Source organism: Lineus longissimus, chromosome 12 (assembly GCF_910592395.1).
Source record: "Lineus longissimus chromosome 12, tnLinLong1.2, whole genome shotgun sequence".
Lineage (NCBI taxonomy): Eukaryota > Metazoa > Nemertea > Pilidiophora > Heteronemertea > Lineidae > Lineus > Lineus longissimus.
Genome location: NC_088319.1, coordinates 10,044,353 through 10,068,319, shown reverse-complemented (window position 1 = coordinate 10,068,319; position 23,967 = coordinate 10,044,353). Strand labels below are relative to the sequence as shown.

General features: G+C 42.9%; 2 protein-coding genes across 2 annotated transcripts; one reads left to right on the top strand and one right to left on the bottom strand.

Moving 5' to 3' along the window:
* Positions 1-6,779: 6,779 nt before the first annotated feature.
* Positions 6,780-16,965, top strand: LOC135496685 (ATPase family AAA domain-containing protein 3-A-like). Its single transcript, XM_064786149.1, has 12 exons — positions 6,780-7,061; positions 8,295-8,371; positions 9,013-9,174; positions 9,913-9,982; positions 10,274-10,439; positions 10,723-10,948; positions 12,497-12,804; positions 13,218-13,269; positions 13,507-13,577; positions 14,130-14,297; positions 14,644-14,752; positions 15,875-16,965. The coding sequence occupies exons 1-12, from the start codon at positions 6,848-6,850 to the stop codon at positions 16,070-16,072; spliced, it is 1,821 nt and encodes a 606-aa protein (XP_064642219.1). The 5' UTR covers positions 6,780-6,847; the 3' UTR covers positions 16,073-16,965.
* A 4,261-nt stretch (positions 16,966-21,226) lies between these two features.
* On the bottom strand, positions 21,227-23,920 carry LOC135496733 (centromere protein S-like). The gene is made up of 4 exons (XM_064786209.1): positions 23,738-23,920; positions 22,780-22,937; positions 22,199-22,265; positions 21,227-21,436 (listed from the first exon to the last, which is right to left on the bottom strand). The coding sequence occupies exons 1-4, from the start codon at positions 23,771-23,773 to the stop codon at positions 21,305-21,307; spliced, it is 393 nt and encodes a 130-aa protein (XP_064642279.1). The 5' UTR covers positions 23,774-23,920; the 3' UTR covers positions 21,227-21,304.
* Between the last annotated feature and the right edge of the window lie 47 nt (positions 23,921-23,967).

The following is a 23,967-nucleotide window of genomic DNA, read 5'->3' as shown; positions in this document are numbered from 1 at the left end:
CAGTTACTTGTTGAAACTCTTTATCATATTACAGTAGAACCTCTCTATAAGGACACCCTTGGGTCCGACAAGTGTTGTCCATAATGGAGAGGTTTCCTCATAAGAGAGGTAAAATCGAATGGAAACCGCTACTTTGGGACCAAAACTATAGTGTCCTTAGCGGACACCTCTCTATTAAGGACAACCTCACTCCTATTAAGGACAACCTCTCTTAGCGGACACCTCTCTATTAAGGACAACCTCACTCCCTCTCTTAGCGGACACCTCTCTATTAAGGACCTCACTCCTGAGAGGTTGTCCTTAATAGGAGTGAGGTTGTCCTTAATAGGGAGGTGTCCGCTAGGGGAGGTTCTACTGTAGTTATACACTGGTGGTCATGAATATTAGGACACTTCCAAAATTCTAAGTCATTTTCCTCTTTTGCCTTCCGTTTGTCTCTAACCACTAATTAAAGAGCAAAAGAGCAAAATTCTAAGTCATTTTCCTCTTTTGCCTTCCTTTTGTCTCTAACCACTAATTAAAGAGCAAAAGAGCAAAATTCTAAGTCATTTTCCTCTTTTGCCTTCCGTTTGTCTCTAACCACTAATTAAAGAGCAAAAGAGCAAGATTCTAAGTCATTTTCCTCTTTTGCCTTCCGTTTGTCTCTTAACACTAATTAAAGAGCAAAAGAGCAAAATGACTTAGAATTTTGGAATTGTCCTAATATTTCTGAACACCACTGTATATATCGGTAGACGGTAATAAAGGCACTGGAAAAAAAGGTATGGAAAAAAAGGCACTAGGTAAAAAAGGCACTAGGAAAAAAAGGCACTGGGTAAAAAAGGCACTGGAAAAAAAGGCACCAGGAAATCGCTATACTAGGTAAAAAAGGCACTGGAAAAAAAGGCACCAGGAAATCTCTAGGTTAAAAATTCATTTGGGGTGCCCCCCCCCCCCGTGCATTTCTATATGTGTAATGTGCTATGTGTAATGTGCTTCCAAGTCTTTCTCACCAATAAAACTGCAATGAGACTCATCAAGAATGTTTTGCTGGTTTATGCCTGTTTCGCCTATTCCTGTTTCGCCTACAAAATTCCTGTTTCGCCTATTCCTGATTCGCCTATTCCTGTTCCGCCTATTCCTGTTCCGCCTATTCCTTTTTCGCCTATTTCCTGTTTGGCCTATTTCCTGTTTGGCCTATTTCCTGTTTGGCCTATTCCTGTTTCGCCTACTTTCCAGTACCCCTACAATAAATCGACTCTCCCACGGGGAACCTCAGGGATGCATGTCCATTTTATGGGGAAAATGTGAGGGGACAATTGGATGATGTTAACGATGTGATGACAATTTGACGAATCAAATGCCATCAACTTTGTGAACAAACCATGCCATGACCGTTTTGAAAGAGTCACCTTGAAAGCGGGGACAGTCCGGGACTTATTTGACCATAGGACCATAGGACCATACTGACACACAGTAAAAACTAATAGATTAAGTAGAGTAAAGCAGTCGTTTATTTTATGAAAACTGAATTCATGAGTTTTTGATAAAAATACATAATATTGTACATTCTCATAATTATTTGATCAAAATCAGCTGTAAAACCCATGTCATAATATACATGTAGGTACAGCACATATAAAGTCAAACAAGGTGGAAAATACATATCATGATATTATGTCAGACAAGGTAACTGATGGCATCAACGTAACTCATTATGTCCCTCTCTCCATTGACGTATTGTTTTTTGAGGCGTAACATGCGTTCGTCAATGCGTACATAATGTGGCTCTCCTCGGGTTTGGTCGGTCAGTAAGGGGCGGTTCATATTCCTACGTCTGTGGGGAGGTTAGCAATACATTTGAATAGGCGAAACAGGAATAGGCTAAACAGGAATTAGGCGAAACAGGAATAGGCTAAACAGGAATTAGGCGAAACAGGAATAGGCGAAACAGGAATTAGGCGAAACAGGAATAGGCGGAACAGGAATAGGCGAAACAGGAATACACCGTTTTGCTAGATGTCAATAGCCACTCTTGTGAAACTATTGTATCTTGTAGAAATAGGTTATTGGTGAGGGTGCAATCTGGGGACAATGATCGCATACAGGAGCGCAGTTGTTTTCTGAGTGTGGACATTCCGCCAGTCATTTTATTTCGCCGGTCACCAGTCGCCACTGTCATATTAAAAGTTATACGCTGGCCTGTTAAGCCCGCACCACACGGTGAAATTTGCGTGATGCAAGTGACACGCGTGCACGTTGCGACAGGCAAATTCTCACTGTGTGGGGTCGATTTTTGCTGCGTATCTTCCTCGCGTGTCGAGACGCAGCCGATCTAGCATGTTTGATATTTTCTCGACACGCGAGGAAGTTAATCACCGTGCGGGGGCTACCTGCAGCAATGTTGCGCGAGTTCGACGAATCACAACAAGCAGATCGGTCACATGATTTATAGGTCAGTCACATGATACCAAAATGGCAGCGCCCGGGAACTGTCAAATCCTATGAGAAGTATTATGGACCAAGAAGACCAAATTGCCCGTATTCTCCTGCTGTTACTCCGTCGGAGGCGGCGGCGGAGGCGGCGCCGCGTGGACCGTAGTCTTTTGACAAGGCCATGGATTCAGAGAAGAGAGGATAAGGGGGCCTATGCAAATCTAATTGCTGAATTGCGGGAGGAGGACCCCATGAAGTATCGCCAGTTCCACAGAGTGCCATTTTGGTATCATGTGACTGACCTATAAATCATGTGACCGATCTTCTTGTTGTGATTCGTCGAACTCGCGCAACATTGCTGCAGGTAGCCCCCACACGGTGATTAACTTCCTCGCGTGTCGAGAAAATATCAAACATGCTAGATCGGCTGCGTCTCGACTCGCGAGGGAAGATACGCAGCAAAAAACGACCCCACACAGTGAGAATTTGCCTGTCGCAACATGCACGCGTGTCACTTGCATCACGCAAATTTTCACCGTGTGGTGCAGGCTTTAGGCATGGCATATTCAAGCACTGAGGATAAACTTGACTTAGTTCTATAGCTGGCAATTATATTAATCAGATTGGACTTATGATGATGTCGAGTTGTAGGGGGGGCATTTGCCTGCCCTTTTAACTTTCGCAGAATAATCAAAGTGGAACCCCCCCCCCCGCCATTCCAGAGGATAACATTAACACTTTCAGGAACAAATGTGAGAGAGATGTGAGATGTGAATTTCAAGACGCACTAGTAACTGAGTGACCGAGTGACTAACTGGGCGCAACATATAAATAGACCCTTTTACACCAGGCGGAGGAAGTCATTTCCTCTGCCTGGTATGCAGAACCCTGCCCTTATAAATAGGGGAACAAGAACTCGGTGAATAAAGATACGCAACCCCTTAATAGCACAATCGATTATGCCTGAGAAAAGATTATATAATGCCAACATCCAAATTGGCTCCCAATCCCCCCTCCCCCAGTTCTTTTATAACTTATAACATACCTTCTTGTTCCTGGTCAAGCCAAAGGGCGACCCACACCTCACATTTCGTAACCTTTACGCAAGTGCCTTGCCCAAGGACCTACACCTCACACTTAGTGACCCTTCTGCATGCCAAGTGCCTTACCCAAGGACCCATAAATCAGCAGAGGTCTCAAAGCACCTCAGCCCTTCATGAATTTAAACAATCTTTTAACCCCTTACTGACCCTTGATTCAGTGGCCTATACAGAGACCTTTAGACTATGTATCCAAGACCTTCCTTACAAAGGGATGGTCTATACATGCTTCCCGAAATTGGTGGCTTGCATTGGAACTAACTTTTTCCCCCTTGTCCGTCATTAAAGGCATTCAAGTGTGTTGGTCAACCATGACTATCTCCTTTGTCCCTCCACCATAAGGCCTAGTTCCCCTTATGACATCACTATTTCGGACACTCAGCGCCCCATTTCTGGAAAGGTGTATAGAGTCCAACATGAGCAGTGAGTCGGCTCATGCACAAGTGGAATAAGAGCATGCACGCACGGCGGGTAGTTGCTAAAACCTGGACTCTGATTTTGGACTCTGGATGCTGGACGCTGGGTTTTACATCATTGGATTGCACTGCCTCCAGTTCAAGATGAATAGATTATATGGTTTGGTAACCTTAACACGTGACCAAAGAATCAACCAAGGTTTATAGCGTTGACCTCAATTACCTGAATAACTTGCACTATAACATCAGACGAACATCCCTTGATCGAAAAGATGGCGTTGAAATTGAATTGAACTTCCTCAATATTATCGTGTGATGAACTGACATCAAAGGGTCACAGGTGGCTCGACGGGGCCTCATCGAATTGACGGATCGGACTGGACTGAAATGGCTGGGACGACACACTTTGGGATCATCCATTAAGTACGTACGCACTGAGGGGGGGGGGAATCTATGAAATCCGTACACTACGCGTACAGGGGGGAGGGGGGGGTTAATGGTCTTGCGTACGTACGCAACCCAAGAACCACTTTTTGAACAAATAAAAAAATAAATATTATCATAATAATCTTCTCCTCTTTCTTATTCTTATTTGGATAATCATACTTGTTTTTCACAAGATGTGTGAACTCGTACGCTTCTGGGTCCGGATGTTACCCGACTACAATGTTTTAGCAATTTCCCGCACCGTTTAATTTCCCGGTAATGCGTGTCGCCGTCGGAGAAAAAATTGCGCAGTCGACTTGCCAATACGAGGAGTTTAACTTGCAAAACACGACGGAATCTAGGGAATTCAAGGTTCTATAGACGTACGCTCGTACAGGGGGAGGGGGGGGGGGTATGAGGCAATGCGTACAAGGTGCATACAGGGGGAGGGGGTCTCAAAATTGGCATTTTCGTGCGTACTTACTTAATGGACGCTCCCTTTCGGGGCATTTCATGATGTGACGTATATACTTAATATCCGAACGCGACTTACTGATAATAGATATTCACACGTCTTTTTGTGAGGGCAGTATCTAAAACCACATACCACATACCCACACACCCACATACCCACATGCCAATTTTTTCCAGGTGGGGCAATCAAATGACGGTGATTGAAATATCTACAAACTTCTCTTTTAGCAGAAGAAAGCTGCAGACACCCCCTATAACAGAAGTTACTTACGGTGGCGCCCTATAAGTTCAAAATATCGTTTTGATTCACCTTTAACAGTGACATCCGGTGACACCCTCCAAGATTGAAATATCGACAGATTTCCCTTTAACACTAGAAAGTGACGGTGGCGCCCTCTAGGATTTAAATACCACCATATCCCCCTTTATATCGACAGATATTCCCATTTGGCAGAGTACCACATCCGGTGGAAATTCGTCTAAAAACAGATTCTAGGCTGGAATAATTCTAAAATGGATGAAAGAGGGCGCTTTAATCAGCGGGAAATTTGTTGAGAAATAGCTTCCAAATGGATAACAGAGGACGCTTCAATCAGCACAGCTGGAAATTCATATTTTGAAGTGACACCAGGCCATACTACTACAAGCTTGCATCGGTACGATTGATCTCTTTTTAAATATTAGGGGAGGCCATTAGAAAGGCATTTTTTGGTTCTAAGAAGGACCTTTTTTTGGAAGGGTAGCTCTTCACAGGAACTTTGGAAGATGGTCTTTGTGTTGTTTGTCTGACTTTAGGACTGACGAACAACACCAATAAACAGTAGGACGCAAAACCAGGTTGCTACATAATATCCCTCGGTTAATGAGAGCGAAGAGAGAGAGATTCCCACCTCGTTTTGGTCAGGAATGACGACAAACGAAACTATGTATGGCTTCTCAGGGTCCGTTGCCCTGGAAACGCCTTTAAGCTTGGCTTTTGTTACTAAGCTGCTGCGCCGTGGTGATTAATTGCCGAGAATTTCTGCGGAATAAAAGAAGTCGACATCTCACGATCACGTTGGCTGTGGATAATTATCACGCGTCTATATACCGCGTCTTGATTTGCAGGGCTCCTATACCCTCTTAAAATGATTTAGTAAAAACAACATATTTTATAGTAATTTTTTTACTATACTCTGGTGTCGAAATTGTTTTAAAATTGCTTTTTTTACTACCGTCCGGTATACTTTCACTACTATTTTTCCTAGGGAAGTACCAGATTAGTTGTTTTTATTAATAAATTGCTTGTGTGGCCCGTCTGGGCGTGGATCCCGGTCACCAAGTCGTAGAAAAAGCTTCAACCGTCATTGGATTGCCCCACCTGGAAAAAATTGCATGTGGGTATGTGGGTATTTGGTATGTGGTATGTGGCTTTAGATACTGCCCAAAAACGGGGACAGTCCAGAGAACAGCAGCCAGATTCCTCCTATAGGATTTTGTCAATTCAACATTCTGAAATATAATAGGTATATTCCGACCAACAGCTAGAAATATATTATGTGAACGAACGGCATATCATTGCCTCTCGTTGAAATTATATCTTCCCAAGCCATATATATAAGTAATATACATTTATACAATGCAGGGCACTCTTAGTCTTTTCATGGAGGTATTATTTAATACCTCCATGGTCTTTTGCACTTAAAAAAGTAGGTCACAAAAACGCTGCGGAAACACTCGCAATCGTAAAAAGAATATTAACCCTACTCTTCCTTTAACTACTGTGTAAGTCTATCAATCCTTTAATTGCATCAGAAAGTCTCGCGCAATGAAACGGAAATGCCGGCCCTGTACCCTGTACATCAATGTACTTGATCATGCTGATGGACTAGAGAAAAGTGCGCGATAATGATGCTCTACAACTCCACTGCGCAAGCGCTGAGGCCGGCATGGAACTTCCGGCAAAAGATACACGTGATTGTTGATGTGAAGGTTATCCAACAAAATATTGCATAAAAGCTCCAAAATCAAGATAAAATGTCCTGGATTTTTGGTGTAAATAAGCCCCAAAATGTGCCCGACCTTTCAAGCTTAGGTTTACCCGCACCACCACCCGATGACGATGGAAAAGGAGGTGGAAAAGTGGGTGGCGGTGGTAGCTCGTCGGACAAGTCGAAAATGGAAGCATATCGCTTCGATTCGGGCGCATTGGAAAGGGCTGCAAAAGCGGCGAAGGATCTGGAAAAATCACGTAAGAAATTAACCTCTTGTCAAATGGCAGGCACTACTGCAGGATCCCTTACAAAAAGTATAACCCTAACCCTAACCCTAACCCTTGACTTAAAAATGTTTTGTAAGGGATCCTGCAGTCAAGCCAAATGGCATTGATAGGCCTAGGCTATACGACATGGATTGACGATGCTGTTGATTGATCGTACAATTTGCGCAAAAAGGCCAACAGGTCATTGTGTCATGTAATATAAATATGTAGGCCTACGATACGACGGCTACGTTGGCCGTTGAACGCACCTGTCCGACCTGAGAAAAGACCTGCGACACTTGGGGTTATCTCTATATGACACTTACGGAGTTTGCCCCGAAGTGACGACGGTACGCTTCACACAACCCAAGACTGCTAAAATGTCTACAGCGTACCGTCGTCACGTCCGGGCCAACTCTCGGAGCAACTGCAGAATACCCGGGACACTATGTGCTAAATGATAGGAATGTGTACATAATGTACAGAGGGACAGAGTGTACATAATGTACGGAGCTACTACTGTCCCGGCTATTCTAGTTAGGCCCAACTCTGTAAGTGTCGTAACTCTGTAAGCGTGCGATCGGCATTGAGTTTTCATATTAGCCCTGTGATTGGAGCACGCGCTTAGAGCGTCCCGAGAAAACAGGAAAATCGATGGAATCCATCATGGGTTTGTAGATCTTGATAATGATAGTGGTGCTCAAGGCAAACGCATGAGATTGAGAGTCGGGATGATCTCCATTTAAAAAAACCAATGCGTTGTGCTCAACTGAAAGTCATACATAACTATGTTGAACACAACAAAGTGGGTTTCTTTGTCTTTGAAGGTGATATGCCTTGAAGGTCATGTCAGTAACGCGCAAACCGTACCATCATCATATCCGGTACCAAAGTTCCAGAGTGTTCTATCATACCTAAAGGTCATCTGGGTTGTCAACTTGGTCAATAGATGGAAATCTTACTTTTTCAACTGTGAAGTCAGGTCCTGAGATTCGTCAATTTTTGCAATATGAATAAAAATCGGGTTCTGGTTCTTGTGGTCTTCCAGAGGGAAGCTTAATGTAACAGGTCACATAAGTCACCTTCTAAACCCAACTTGGTTCTCACCTAAAAACATGGAACTTTTTATGACCAGAAAGAAGATGATTATGGAAATATTCTCCAACTTCAGTTTCTGCTTTTTCTTTGACATTTTGAAGACATTAATTCTCTTGTCATTGTTAGCGCATGCCAAGGAAGCCTTGGAACTCTCTCAGATGCAGGAAAGAACGCGGCAGGTGGACATGCAGAAACAGATGAAGGTGAGTTCCGTATTTAAAGCATAGGTGGCAGCACTGGCAGAACTTGAATGTTCTTGATTTGAAGCCCTAAGCGGTGTGTTCTGTTGGTCTGGTGTAGTGTCTGATGTTGTGATTGTGACGGGCATGATGTCTGATTTCAACTCTCAGTGGGCCTAATGAGTGTTGAGACCTACCAAATTTCCGGTGTACCCTTCGGTACCAATTTTTTTTGGTTATACTTGACTATCATAGTATCAAGCCAATACCGATTGTTGTTGTGAAAAGGGAAGCTTCACCAATTGATTGAACTTAAAGGAAACCTATAGCCAGATAGCGAAGCGGTTATAAAAATGGGGAGTTTTGAATGGCCCGGTTAAAACCTAAGGGGTAAGCTTCCATTGATAAATGTAAGCAGTTTCGAGTTCCCCTCAGGCAGTTGATTTTGTAGCCAATGAGCTGCATGAGAAGTAATCACCAATTTTGTTATTTTTACCATGTTCAGCAAGACTAAATAAAGACTTGTGCCACGACTGGATCTCTTTAAGAGCCAGCTGATCTTCAAGTTCAAATGAGGCGGTTGAAGGTTCATGCAGCTTCTTCTTGGGGCATCAGCCCCCCTGTTGTAAGTGACCTAAGTTATATTGTGTTGCATTTCTTTCTAGGAATTTGAAGCGCAGGCAGAGCAGTTGAAGATAGAACAATCAAGGGTCATGCAGGAAGAACGGAGAAAGACAATGGCGGAAGAGACGAAACAGAATCAACTGAGGGCAGAATATCAGGACAAGTTGGCAAGGAGGCGATACGAAGACCAGTTGGCTCAACAGGTAGGTATGAGAATGGTCTTAAAGTGTTTTCTTGGATATTGCCTGACAGACCCATTGTTGTCGAGTCACTCGCTGTGTGCAGTCACGGACACCCGCTGTTATGAAGAGGCTCTTTATATAATACCAAGCGTGCGAGGTCTGACAAGTGATTTCAGTGCCAGTCATGGGAGACTTTGAAGGCTAGCAAACCCACTATGCACAGCGGATAAACTAGCAGACGATCCTTCGAAAGTACAAACATGAATAAAATCATAAGAGGCCCGTGCATTGTATTCCATATTTTCCCACTGAACAGCCTCATTATATTCAAATAAAGATTGCAGAAAAACGGCCTGGAAAATAATGAGACAATTTATTTTCTCGGACAATCGCAAAAGATTTCAGTCAACGTTTTTAAGGCTACCCGGTTAGAATGTCTTTCGTCGATTTAAAAATCTGTTTATTTCGAGTGTGAGGCTCTTATTGGCACTGATTTCAGTTGCTTCCCTTCAGATCAAGTAAACCTCGCTATATCTGAAGATTCAGTCTGCGGGCAGTGTCAAGTGCTTAGTAGAGCACACTGACAGGCTAGGAACGCTTACTGATGAATACTATGCTGTTTTGTCACAAGAATTATCTTTTGCAAGTTTGGGGTTCATTATCAAGTTGGTCTCCGTGGTTGGTGTGCTTGTCCATGGTATGGCACTTTACTGGGGATGATTTCCTTTAGATAACTAAAGTTTTGTTTGTTCTTTATAGGCGCGGATGAATGAAGACAATTTGCGAAAACAAGAGGAATCGGTCCAGAAGCAAGAATCTATGAGAAGATGTGAGTACATAAAGACTCATCCAGAAAATTTGAATGAAGATTTTCAACCTAAAAAAGGTTCCCCGGTGACTAATTTTGTAACTACAGTAGAACCTCCCTTAGCGGACACCTCTATTAAGGACAACCTCTCTATTAAGGACAGTAGTTTTGGTCCAAAATTGGGTTTTTACATTCAATTTGACCTCCCTAATCAGGACACCTCTCTATTAAGGACAGCACTTGTCAGTCCCGAGGGTGCCCTTAATAGAGAGGTTCCACTGTACATGTATCTTCTGAAATCCACTATTCCAGCTACTGTAGAACATGAGGCTGAACTACGCCACAAGAACGAGATGCTTCGAGTTGAGGCCGAGTTGAAGGGCAAGGCCAAGGTCGACCGAGAGAACCAGGATTTGAACTTGGAGCAGATTCGAGTGAAGGCACGAGAACATAGGGAAACGATCATGGAGTCAATTAAGTAGGTTGGTTATTAGAACTTGAAACTATAGGCTGTTCGTTTCTTTTCTGTCTGCAATATTTTGGTCTCTTGAGTACGTGCTCCTGGTAGGAGTTCTTTGAAGGTTGCTTTTGACTGATCTATGCTTGGCGACCAAAACAGAATTTTTTGGGTCAGCATTGTCAGTGCAGATTTTAGAAAAATTCTTCAGTGAGACCCAGTGGTCATTTGTGGTCCTTTGCCTAGGCCATATTTGGAACTTCTCATGCGGTCAGACAATTCAACAGTTGACATTTCATTCCAGAACTGCAGGTTCCGTCCTGGGCACAGGGTTTCAAGCGTTTATATCCGACTGGGACAAAATCTCCGCCACAGCCGCTGGACTGACCATGCTTGCAGTTGGTGTGTACACTGCCAAATTTGGTACCGGTGTTGCTGCTCGCTTCATCGAGGCAAGACTTGGCAAGCCATCTCTAGTCAGGGAAACATCAAGATTAACGGCGATAGAGGCAGTTAAGCATCCCGTCACGGTGAGTTGGGAGTACAGCACAACCTCTCTATTGCGGATGCCCATGGGCTTGGGCGTTGGTGTCCGTAATGTAGAGGTGTCCTTAATAGGGAGGTTATGCCATTATTGTCCAAAAAGTTGATTCATGTGTATGAACACGGGGGTTGTGAAGCCTGCATATTACATATTCCATTTAGTTGTAAATATTAACTACTTAGAATAATTTGATGCCATTTATATGCGAACTTGAAAATACTTATTGGCATTTCTAGCGGAGGTAATATTAATTTGCCAAGATTGATAAGAAAATGAACATGGAAGCACAGGTGAATGCTGTCTGTAGGTCGGCCTACGCCCAACTAAGGAATATTGGACTGATCCATTAGTATCTCAACACTTCTGCAACCCGTTCACTAGTGTGCGGCCTAGTCACATCAAGGCTGGATTACTGCAATTCACTGCTCTATGGCACTTCAAAAGACCTTATGAACAAGTTGCAGAGGGTGCAGAACGTGGCGGCCCGCATCATCACGCGCACCAAGCATCGAGACCACATCTCCCTTCTACTACGTGAGCTCCACTGGTTGCCGGTTGAGCAGAGGGTGAATTATAAAATCCTCATGCACATTTTCAAATGTGTGCATGGAATAGCGCCTGGCTACTTGTCAAGCCTGGTCAATATCCATAGGCCAGGAAGAGACCTTCGGTCGGCTGATGACAATAGACTAGTACTTCCAAGGGCCCGGAGCAAATATGGGGAGCGCTGCTTCTCATTCTCCGCAGCTGTTTTGTGGAATGGGCTCCCTTTTGAGGTCCGGCAGGCAAAGAGCCTTGCATCATTTCAAACGATGCTCAAGACCCATCTTTTTTCGATTGTAATTTTGTTATAAATATTGTAAAAGCGCCTTTGAACGGATTTAATCTGAAAAGGGCGCTTAAATTTAAATATGGTATATACATACATACATACATACATTGATATATGCAGGTTGTGTTCACGTGCTACATACTACATAGGCAGCGTACATCCTTATAGTTGTGTAGAAGCATTTGATTGAGCTGCCACACATCAAGCTTTATTCTTTGTAATAAGAGCACAAGGGGACTAACAACTCAATGGACTGCGATGAATGTTACTATATACAGTAGCTTGGCAATGTGATGCACAGTGAAGATAATTAAACAACACATTCGGTTTTAATTAGGAGAGCAACGGACATTAAATTCACTCCACCATGTACTTAACTGAACTTAGTGTCTAATTATGTTCATCAATTACGCAAATGTCACACCTGTTTGGTCTAATCGACTACCTAAGTGAACACGGGAAGCCATTGTTTTTGTTTACTGTCCGTAATTGCGAGGTGATTGGACCAAAAAGTCGCCATGGCCGTGTCCGCATTTCAGAGTAGAGAGGTGTCCGCCCTACAGAGGTTTTGGTTAAAGCAAATGATTTAGAAAAATCGGGACTGAGGGAACATGTCCGTAATGCGGAGGTGTCTGCCTGGCAGAGGTGTCCGCAAGGGGAGGTTCCACTGTATATCTAAGAAATCTGCAAATTAAATTCCAGACTGTCAAACGACTGTGGACCAACCCTCAAGACGCCCTCCAGGGAATCATTCTAGAACCACGTCTCGAGCAGCGTCTCCGCGATATTGCTATCACAACGCGTCATACGAAAAAGAATAAGGGCTATCATAGGAACATTCTATTCCATGGTCCACCCGGAACAGGAAAGACTATGTTCGCTAAAAGTCTTGCGACGCACTCGGGGATGGATTACGCAATCATGACTGGAGGTGACGTGGCTCCAATGGGAAGGGATGGTGTTACAGCGATGCATAAGATGTTTGACTGGGCCAATAGTAGTAGGAGGGGGTAAGTTGAGTTGGAGAACAGACAGATGTCCATCAACCAAGACATCTCCTGGCGGGGGGGTAAACAAATCTAAAAAATGTGTCGCAAGAAAATTAGTTATTTGATATGCGATTTTGCATGGCCGATATTTTCAAAAATCTTGTGCAATGTTAAATAGCCGGTGGGATTTTAAGAGATGGACAAGTTAATCAGTCTCTTTCGGAAGCTGGATGTTGTGTTTTTAAAAAAATGATGATACTCTTCTGTTGTGTTCAGAGGAGTGCTCTCCATCAAGGCCTCTTTGTGGTTAGTGCCATCATTTGTCAAAATGAACTTCGCATAATGAAAAGGAATTGTGTTGACAGTGAAGTGAGGTTTGATTTCTTTTGTTTGATATTCAGTTTAAGTATGAACATTGTTTTTCTTCATTGCAGGTTATTACTCTTTGTAGATGAAGCAGATGCCTTTCTTAGGAAAAGAAGTACAGTGAGTATTGTTTTCTCCTCTCATGGACAGGGGCTATTTTGAAAAACAATTCGTTGCCCCATTCAGAAATCAAACAAGGCACACATTGTACCATCAGAAAATGCTCATTGAAAGCATATCAACTGATGTTTGATTGGTTTTGATGATTATTTGTAACTTTCTTTAGATGAATACCTTACATCTATTAATTAGTACTTGACTTACATAATATTCCTTCACTTCTTCCTATCATTCAAGGAACAAATCAGTGAAGATCTTCGAGCAACGTTAAACGCATTCCTCTATAAAACAGGAGAACAGTCACAGAAGTAAGTTGCAAAATAAAGATGTGTTTTTTTTCGGCCATTGGACAAATCCAAAAATGGGCTTGGATTTCAAAATTGTAACAACTTTTTTTGGGGGGGGGGCAGAGTCAAAGTTATCTAATGTAAGGTGCTTACTTTACATAAAGCAAATCATTCCTGTAAATATATTTGCTCCTAAACCAAATGTACTGACATTAGTTACCAGAAACTATCTTTTCAACAGCTCTTAAAGGGACACTATAGGCCGCAGCTAGGCAGGCAAGATAAAGCTACACAAAGTCGCCAATAGGGGTCTCTCAAATCTCACAGTACGTCGAAATGATTCACGCTTGTACGAGGAATATATTTAGTGCCGAGTCTGACATGACCAAGGGCCCTTGCTGTGTATACTAGTCACCTGGAGATGGCCTAATTAGCCCCTCTGCTCCTGCCTATAGTCCCCCTTTATATCTGTAGAATAAATTTTAGTGCACGAGTTGCCTCCAAGATAGCAGGACTGAAGGAAAAAGGTAGCATTATTTAAAGTAATAAATTTTCTGTTGTTTATTTTTTCAGATTTATGTTAGTACTAGCCAGTAATCAACCTGAACAATTTGATTGGGCCATCAATGATCGTGTGGACGAAATTGTTGACTTTGTGCTTCCCGGTAAAGAGGAAAGAGAACGAATGGTGCGACTTTATTTTGAGAAGTTTGTACTTCAGCCAGCCACGGAAGGCAAAAAGTAAGTCATAGTTCATTTGCACTTCACTGGTGTGATGCCATCTTTGGGCATAGGGAAAGTAACAAGCTACTCACGTTTTCCATTTCACTTGGGTCTTTTTTTGCCTCCTGGCACAAGTACTAGGTACAAGGAATCGCAGGTGATTTTATGATCGGTCACACCGTACGTGTGTCCCAACATTATGATGGTGCGTCCGACGGATTTCCTGGCCATTTGCGTCAGCGGTGAAAGGATTTGGAAGAGACTTTAGGACTGATATTAACCGCCGATAAGTTGGCATGTATTAATCCATGATAGTGAAATGGCTTTAAACCGCATGATAAATGTTGAGATCTTCTTTTTCCAGACGGTTGAAGGTAGCCCAGTTTGACTACAGTGCCAAATGTACAGAGATTGCAGCGCGATGCGAGGGTTTGTCTGGACGAGAGGTCTCTAAGCTTGGAGTAGCCTGGCAGGTAAGGTGATCCTTTGCATGTCAGTATTGAAGACGGACAAGTAAAATAGCACATCCTGTGTGTTCTCAGATGAACGGTTCTGTTATGTGATGAATGTTCTGTGTTCTCAGATGAACGGTTCTGTTCAAGTGATGAATGCCAACGCCATTCGTTAAAAATGTTGAATTTGTAATTGAATTTTAAAATGTCCATTTGCGAAAATACAAACTAAATATAAATTTCAACATTGCTGTGATATACAAATACTATGTTTAAACAAATTTGTATTCACAATAACTGCACTACGGCATTGTGTAGTAGTGGATTCCTATTTAACGGACCCACAAGTAATTATGAACGGCGTTCCCCTTTAAGCGCTCCGCAAACTAGTGATTTATATCACTGTGACCTGTGATGATAATCACTGCTATGTGCAACAAAAAGATCCCTTGTCTGCAGGTGCAACTGGGAAATGCTGGTTTTGGTATAAAATTCAGGTTTCTGCGATTACCGATTGTTGTCACAGGCCCTTGTGATAACCACTGCTAATGAGTGATTTTTGCGATTATGATCGCATGTCACTGCGATTTTAATTGCTTGTTTGTGCGTCGCTTAAGTTGATCCTGGTCCTTCATCCAGGTTCTGGATGGCAAGAACTCCTCGCCAAGTGCTGCAAGGTCTTCGCAACTCGTCAAAATGCAGTTGGCAGAAATGATGATCATTTTATCCACTGTAAAATGCAATAATTTGTCCCAGCTTCAGTTAACCTTCTCCAATTGTGTTCAGCATTGTTGGGTGTGTGTGTTACCAACCTTTAGTTAAATCCCTCTTATCTTAAAGGGGGACTGTAGGCAGAAAGAGAGGGGCTAATTTGGCCATCTGCAAGTGACTAGTATACACAGTAAGGGCCCTTGGTCATGTCAGACTTAGCACTAAATATGTCCCTCCTACAAGCGCGAATCATTTCGACCGACTGTGAGATGTGAAAGACCCCTATTGGCGGCTTTGTGTTTAACTTTATCTTGCCAGCCCAGCTCCTGCCTATATTGTCCCTTTAAGCTATTGACGGCCTTATTTTTAAAAAAATTGAAGCCCATGCTTTTCGCATGAAAATGACCCGATTTTCAAATGATATCCTTTCAGGCAAGCGCGTATGCCTCAGAAGATGGCATCTTAACGGAACAAATGGTGGATGACCGTGTGTCAGATGCGATTGAACAACACGCCAAGAAAGTTACATGGCAGAAGGAAGATTCGTTACGACCTGGTCAACAAACCGATACCTACGTCTCACCGAAACAGGCTGCCTCATTACACCCAAATTTGAAACCAAGTACATGAGGATAGTGTTTACTAGGTTATTTTAAAATGCTAATCAATCGATGTGATAGAATTAGGTTCAACACAAACGGGCGACTAAATTGAGAACTCTTATGATGTTATGTTGACCACGACTTTAGTCACCAGTGTGAGCGGAACTTTGGGGGTGAAGACCGAAGCAGGGGAGGACAATAAGTCACTGTAAACCGTGAAATGTTCTCGAATTCTCAATCCGGCGGCTCTGGCAATAGCTCAGCCATTAACGTTAACTTCTAACTTGTCTCTTTACCTCAAAACTTTACATTTGTATATTTGGCGTAACTGCAGGGGCTGTCACGCTTAATGTATAGACGAAGTGAAGTTGGTCTTGTAGGGCAATCCGCCATGTTAAAACAACTGCAAAGATTTTCTGGGCTTAAGTATTTATACGTGGAACAGCCTTCACAACTCCCAACACATTGGTTGATATGAATAAAGTCTAGCAAATGCTTTTACTTCAATTTTGTACAGAAAGGCCCAGTGTAAATGTACATGGAGTTATAGATAAAAGCATTTGCTAGTCTTTATATAGATCACCCAATGTATATGTTGTCTGGGTTATGAAAGTCGCCTGTTGTTGAGCAATCGCGTAGTTACACCCATTTACCAAAAATCTTCCCCGAGCAGTGTCTTGAGTTTACAACGATACAGTTGATCTTTGGCAAGTACACCTTTTGGCTGTATTTTCCAATTGGGATAGATATTCACAAGAACACTGATGAGTAAACAGAAAGTGCACATCCCCAAGGCTCAGAGAAGAGTTTACCTTACTTGGGACAAACATGTGGGATTGCATTGACTTGATTGGATTTTGTTATTGTAGGTTTATAAGAATTGGAATATAGTGTGAAAGGGATCAGAATAAAAATGATAATACAAGATAAAGAACATTTCTTATTCCATTTTATGATGATGTACGTATTTAGTCACAAATGGATTTAAAAAGAAGATGCTGGCAATGGAGGAAGACTTCATAGGCTGCAAACCCTAATTCTGTCTCATCTACATGGCACTGCCCACCGATCACGCAGTCCAATACACCGGCAAGTCTCCCACTGTTCGTTAGGCTGCCGGGCCTAACGACAACCAACTCATTGCTTTACAGGAACGATATTCCCAGTCAATCGGTATCAAAATCCAAGCTTTTGGCAATGATCTCGGAATGTACTGAAGGATACTTGCCATAATAGACGAATATCGTCTCCATATAGGATATAAACGCTCTGTGTGCATGGTGTGCTATATGGCTCCGAACCCGACCAAGTGCAAATACATGCATATAGGAACGGGTAATCGCAATTACAATTCGTTGGATGGTACATGTATTACGATGGATCTGTGAATTACTGTCGTTTCGCTACATTGCCAGTTCGCTACAAGTCGTTTCGCTACATGTGGCGGTCGTTTCGCTACATGGTAGGTCGTTTCGCTACATGGGTGGAGTCGTTTCGCTACATGATGGGTATGGTCGTTTCGCCACATGGAGGACGTTTCGCTACATGGGTGGAGTCGTTTCGCTACATGGATGAAGTCATTATTTTTACTCTATTTTACCCTACTGTAATTCCCGGTGGTGACTACAAATTTATTATAGCACAGTTTGCCGGTAAAAAAACTTATACGGTTTGATGGCGCGCAAGGGGTTCTTGTCGTCCTGGCCTGGGTTAGGCCACATAAAAAAAAGAGTTGGTGATCGTCCCCGCCCGCCCCTACGAAAAACGCCCGGCCCCATTTTTTGTTAAAATCCTAAAAAAGTTGGTATAATGTTCTCTGCTATAGGGTCAGAATTGCATGGTTGGAATCTCTATGAAATTTCCTTTCAAATGACACCAAACATGTCTGTTTAGGTTTATTGTACCCAGAGATAACAACCAATCGCTCAATCGTCTGTATCTGTGTATACGTACTTATTATTGATTGACAGGGGTCATTCAAACGCACTTCAACGCAGATTTGGAGGCCTTTGCAAGGCCTTCGCGTTGGCTCGCTCAACCGTCTGTATCCGTGTATACGTACTTATTATTGATTGACAGGGGTCATTCAAACGCACTCCAACGCAGATTTGGAGGCCTTTGCAAGGCCTTCGCGTTGGCTCGCTCGTCTCCACCCATGTAGCGAAACGTCCTCCATGTAGCGAAATGACCATACCCATCATGTAGCGAAACGACTCCACCCATGTAGCGAAACGACCTACCATGTAGCGAAATGACCGCCACATGTAGCGAAACGACTTGTAGCGAACTGGCAATGTAGCGAAACAGCCTGATCCACGGCATTTTGAACTGGGAAATGGAGTCAAAAAGGGTTAAAGAGACTTGCAGCTGAATTGGGAGCCGGTATTTGAATCGGGAAATGGAGTTATAGAGGGTTAAAATGAGTTAAGATGAATAAGGAGCTGGCATTTTGAACCGGGAAATGGAGTCAAAAAGGGTTAAAGTGACTTGCAAATCAAGGACGATACCGCGGTGACGTCACGGCTTTTCCAAGATGGCACTGCATATTGTAAACAAACTCGATCCACGGCATTTTGAACTGGGAAATGGAGTCAGAAAGGGTTAAAGTGACTTGCAAGTGAATGAAATGGAGTCAGAAAGGGTTAACGTGACTTGCAGCTGAATCGGGAGCCAGCATTTGAATAGGGAAATGGACTTATAGAGGGTTAAAATTAGTTAAGACGAATAAGGAGCTGGCATTTTGAACTGGGAAATGGAGTCAGAAAGGGTTAAAGTGACTTGCAAATGAATGAAATGGAGTCAGAAAGGGTTAAAGTGACTGTAAATGAATCGGGATATGGAGTTATAAAGGGTTAAAACGAGTTAAGACGAATAAGGAGCTGGTATTTTGAACCGGGAAATGGGTCAGAAAGGGTTAAAGTCACTGATAGTTGAATCGAGAGCTTGGTAGGAAAGGGTTAAAACCACCAAGTTGAGTTATCGGACTGTGGAGGGTTAATATTTGAAAGAAATTTTAATTGGGAACTGGGAAATGCTTAGCCCATTTTGTACCCAAACACACCATGTTTCAAAATGGGTACGAATAACGAACTGGGAACTGGGAGCCAACTTCACAGACCCTAATACTTCTGGATCCTGTGATGGAAACGCACATACCAATCATTAATGATAGTGTTTCGCGGAGTGGCCGTGGTGTTCTACTCACACAAAATCGGCCTTACGAGGACAAAGGCACAACCAGAAGACCGGGAGAAGAGGACGAAGTCTGAAACTACCGGTAGCTACGGGATTATCATCAGAGTTCACATCAAAACCCCATCAAGGCCAGAGTCCTGTATTGGTGATTGTATACAATCAGTGTTATACCTTAGAGTAACCAGCTCTAGGGCCTAATCCGTCAGAATACAATAGGACTGGACACTTTTCCCAGGACATTTCCGACTGCTACACCGTCTTCATTGCCCCCAAGAAAAAGTATCCTTCCCTATTGTATAGTGACAGATTAGGGTATCAAAACGCCATCCTGAGGAAGTCGCTTCTCTGGCCCAATTTCCACACAAAATCAGACAGTGCACCTTACTCGTCCTCAGCTTGGGCACTCGCCTGCAGAAGACATACACGTTTTGGAAAAGGTCCAAAGAAGCACAGCAAGGTTTGGCGGGAATGAATATCAAGACACAACCCCAGGAGCGGTCACACGACTGCTGACAAGCCTGAAATGGGAATCCCTTGAAGACGGACGAAAGAAGCCATCAGCCGACACTAACCATCGATGAAAGCGACCCAAGAACAAGAGGCACCTCCAAACTCCACCAGCCGAGATGCAACAGTATCCAACACCAATCTTCCTTCTTCCCGAGGACGATAAATCTATGGAACTAGCTGCCACAACATCTTACTGCAGTTGACACCCTGGAGCAATTCAAACATCTCCTGGGTGATTTCAAGTTCCAACGAGCATAGAAGATTTTAACAACACCGACTAAATTTTATCGTCAAATTTTATCCAACCAAGCTTTTTAATCACTCGCACGTCTGCACAATTCAACAAAGACTAAATTACACTCAAATTGAGCCCTACTCTCACCGGGAAGAAGAATATGCTTCCAGAAACTGATATAAATGCAAAATTGTTGGAGTCGTTCGAAAGTAGACAAGGCTGCTGATACAGACAGAGCCCACCGACTGGCTGTCTTCCTTACAAACTGTCAATATCTCGAATACGTACAAGCGGTAGCATCACAATTCGGTGACACTTTCCCTTATTTATTCGAAACAATCAATCTTGGATATGATATATATGTCGTCTCCTCTCCCTCAGTGAACATTTTGTAAGTCTGGCACTTAGTGAAACTACGGAATGGAGCATTCCGCATAAATATTGAACTGGACAGGTATCATTGGCTGCCGATGGAACAGGGAATCTGTCCAAACGCGAATTGTGACTCTTTTGAAACAAGGAGCATTTTCTCTACCAATGTGCCACCTATGAGAAAGTATGATAACTGTTGAAAAATGAAATTACAATTAAACGGTGCCTTGGGGACAACATGTCCTTGGGTACACGGCGTACTGCCGTAGTGCTCTAGCTATCCGAAATGCTACTGGGTAGATTTGGCACTAGGGTGGTGGCTGCGGCCTTCCCAATGCTCTGTCGAACGGCTCTTAAACCATCAGGGGAATCAGTGGAGTAATGGTTAGAGCGCCGGACTCATAACCGAAAGGTCGTGGGTTCGACTCCGGTTAGAACCACAATACTGGTTTCAGTGTCCCTGGGCAAGACACTTAACCCTGCAGTTGCTTCTCTCCACCCAGGTGTATAAATGGGTACCGGTTGGAATGATCAGCTAGTGCGCTGAATTGACGGCAGCCTTTCTGAGTTCTACTGAAAGGTTTCAGGAGAGACCGGGGTAATAATGTAAAGCGCTTTGAGCAGGCAAACGGCCTGGATACTGCGCTATATAAGACACATCATTATTATTATTTTATTATTATTATTGATTAAAAGGTCTGTGTTGGCCCGGCTTCAGCGTGGCCGAGTGTGCATGTTGCATGGCAGCATGTACGCGCTGTCATGTTGACGTTGAGCTAGCACGGACAGCGTGGTTGCGTCTTGTAAGCCTATCAAGGCTGGCTGTACACATGTATACAGATGACACTTAGATAAACACAACACAATAGAGCAATTGATATTTTGATATAAACTGTCCACGTTTTATTATATAAGTGACTCTCCTATTTTCGTCTTGGTTGGAAATTTTCAAGCAAAATCCATATCATCTTCCACTACCACGACCTTTGATTTTTTTCCTGGTTTCCCCTTTCCAGTTGTTTTCTTCCGCTCTTTCTTCTCTGCCGCCTGACCGTCGCTTATATCTTTCATATGCTCATACTAGAAAAGTAGAAGAATCCTTCATCAACACGGTGGCAAAAGAATCTTAACCAACTTTTTTATTAGACACCAAAAAATTTCTCTACCTCAATAATGTTCAAATATTAATATTAGCACCAAGTCTAGTCGCTCCAAATTCTCAGAAAACCAGGTGAAGTGTATAATCATCTGTAATGGGCAAGAGTGAAAGGACTTTTCCCAGTGTCATTTAGAGAAACCTGATAAGTAATTTGGAATTTTTTAGTCAACCCAGAAACTTTTGAGCGGATAAAAGGTTACAAATGGCTACTCCATGTATGGCCCCATGGCATTTCTGTTTGGCTGGCCATTCCAGCCAAAAAATCTGCATAGGTCTATGGCAGCCGCCATTTACATCGTGTGATGTCACAAGATTGTGTATAACGTCGTGGCTATCTCTGTTGCGGTGAATCACCGTGAGGTGTGTTGTTTTCACATGTGCTGGAAGCTCGTATGATGTCATTTTCACTAAAGGTAACATGGCCAACATGTTTTTTGGTGCTAAGTTGTTGACCAACTTAAATGTCCGGTGGTCGCATGTCAGGAACTGGCACCCCAAAAAAGGTTTGATGTGGCAATATTTTGGCACAGAAATTTGGTCAGCTGTTGCATATATATTGCTGGTGTCTCCAATGTAAATAGTTTAGAACAATTTTTATAGGTGTTCTTGTATTTTTTAAGGATTGTCAAATTATTTGAATATTCTGAAAAAGCATGCTTCAGAAAGAGTTAAAATAACCATACCAATCTCTGACTTTTCCTCACCAATAACAAGACATCATCAGGCTGGATGGTTGATCTCTTTGCGTGCCTGCGGAAAGATAAAATTACAGTGGAACCTCCCTTAGCGGACACCTCTCTATTAAGGACAACCTCTCTATTAAGGACACCAGTTTTGGTTCCAAATTGGTAGTTTCCTTTCAATTTGACCTCTCTTATTAGGACACCTCTCTATTAGGGACAGCACTTGTCAGTCCCGAGAGTGTCCTTAATAGAGAGGTTCTACTTTACATTGTTTATGCAAACCAAGAAACCTAGTACAATAGTCTCAAGTAACAAATTCCACGGATGGCTTCTTCCTGGATTCTGATACAGTCAAATTTCCAAGGATAAGCTATATCAAGAATTAGTTATGAATGACTAGTCTTTATCATTTCTTGGCTATATCAATCAAGAAATTTGTTCTATGGTTACTGGTAGTAAAAGGTCACATCAAATCACTCTCAAAACAAATAAATGTCAAAAGTGAAAGTCATTTCAGACATTCGCATTGCAGAGAAGAGGGGTTGAAATATTATCCATTGTTAATGTCATTCTAGGCTTACTTTGCAAAAGCCTCCAGGTCAAGACTCATTGACTGAAGTTGTCTAAATGTTGTCTCCGCTACAGTCGCTATGAATGATTTGGTGAAGGTGGTGTTCATCCTTGTTGAATGTTCTTCACAAATTCTCCCAACTGTGTAGAAAACTGCAGCCCGGAGGCGCTGTTAATGAAGAATGAATGATGCATTTTTGATGACAGTGTGATGGTCACAGAATCGACATGCACACGCAGGGGAAGAAACGTGAATAGTTCGGGTCTTTATCATGACTTGACGAAGAATACAATTACAATATCGCGTGCACAAAATATGTTGTAGGAATGAATGGATTTTTTTCTTTGACTTTAGGCAGGGCATAGCCTACCCTTGATTGTATAATTTCAACAACAACCTCATCATCATCATCTGCTCATCATCATCAGCAGTAGGTCTACTCAGGCTACTGTACATGGATGCCTGTGAGCTGTGACTGTGCAGAGTCAAGAGTGGCCAGAGCACAGGCTCGTGAAAATAAGAGCTAAAAAATCGGGGGCGGACCCGGTCCTCTGCGAAAAAAGGCGCGGCGTCAATCAACTGGCGCAAACAAACCCACACACTGACAACACAAATAGAAGATTGTAAGGCTAAACTTTAGAATCCCCGATCAGAAATGACGTAGTTTGATCGCATTCAACTATAAATCCATTGAACAGTGGTGCTTGGTTAGTGAACCGATGACCTTTTTTTGGGGTGTGATCGGGGATTCTAAACTCGTTCCGATTGTAATCTATTCATTTTATGTGTGTCGACGGGGGGGGGGGGGGGGGGGGTATTGAGCTCATATTTCCACGTCCCTGCGGTCAAAGAGACTTCGCGTGGACATCGTCCACATTGATATGCACTAGACAATGTCAGTGTCACTCTGCGAGTGTGAGGTCACAGAGGTGATGATTGATACCAACAGAACACGAGTGAATGCCAACCTGCTGAAGCACGAGATTATCTTCACCACCCGCCATTCTTTAAAATCTGGACCAGCACAGGACTGTTACTGACAGCATCAGCGGTGCAGCATGTATATAATGTAGGTTTTCCTCAGCTTTTTGCGGTAAAATCATGAAAATACATAAAATAAGAAGAATAAAAACTTCAATTTCCCGCAAATGTGCAGCACAGGCTACGTAGAAAATCCAGATTCAGAAATGATCAGTCT

Coding starts and splice junctions, on each gene's coding strand:
- LOC135496685 (XM_064786149.1), top strand. CDS start 6,848: ATGTCCTGGATTTTTGGTGTAAATAAGCCCCAAAATGTGCCCGACCTT. Junction 13,270..13,506: donor TTCTTAGGAAAAGAAGTACA/GTGAGTATTGTT, acceptor CTATCATTCAAG/GAACAAATCAGTGAAGATCT. Junction 14,753..15,874: donor AGCTTGGAGTAGCCTGGCAG/GTAAGGTGATCC, acceptor ATATCCTTTCAG/GCAAGCGCGTATGCCTCAGA.
- LOC135496733 (XM_064786209.1), bottom strand. CDS start 23,773: ATGGCGGGTGGTGAAGATAATCTCGTGCTTCAGCAG. Junction 22,938..23,737: donor ATAATCTCGTGCTTCAGCAG/GTTGGCATTCAC, acceptor CTTCATTAACAG/CGCCTCCGGGCTGCAGTTTT. Junction 22,266..22,779: donor GACCTGGAGGCTTTTGCAAA/GTAAGCCTAGAA, acceptor ATCTTTCCGCAG/GCACGCAAAGAGATCAACCA.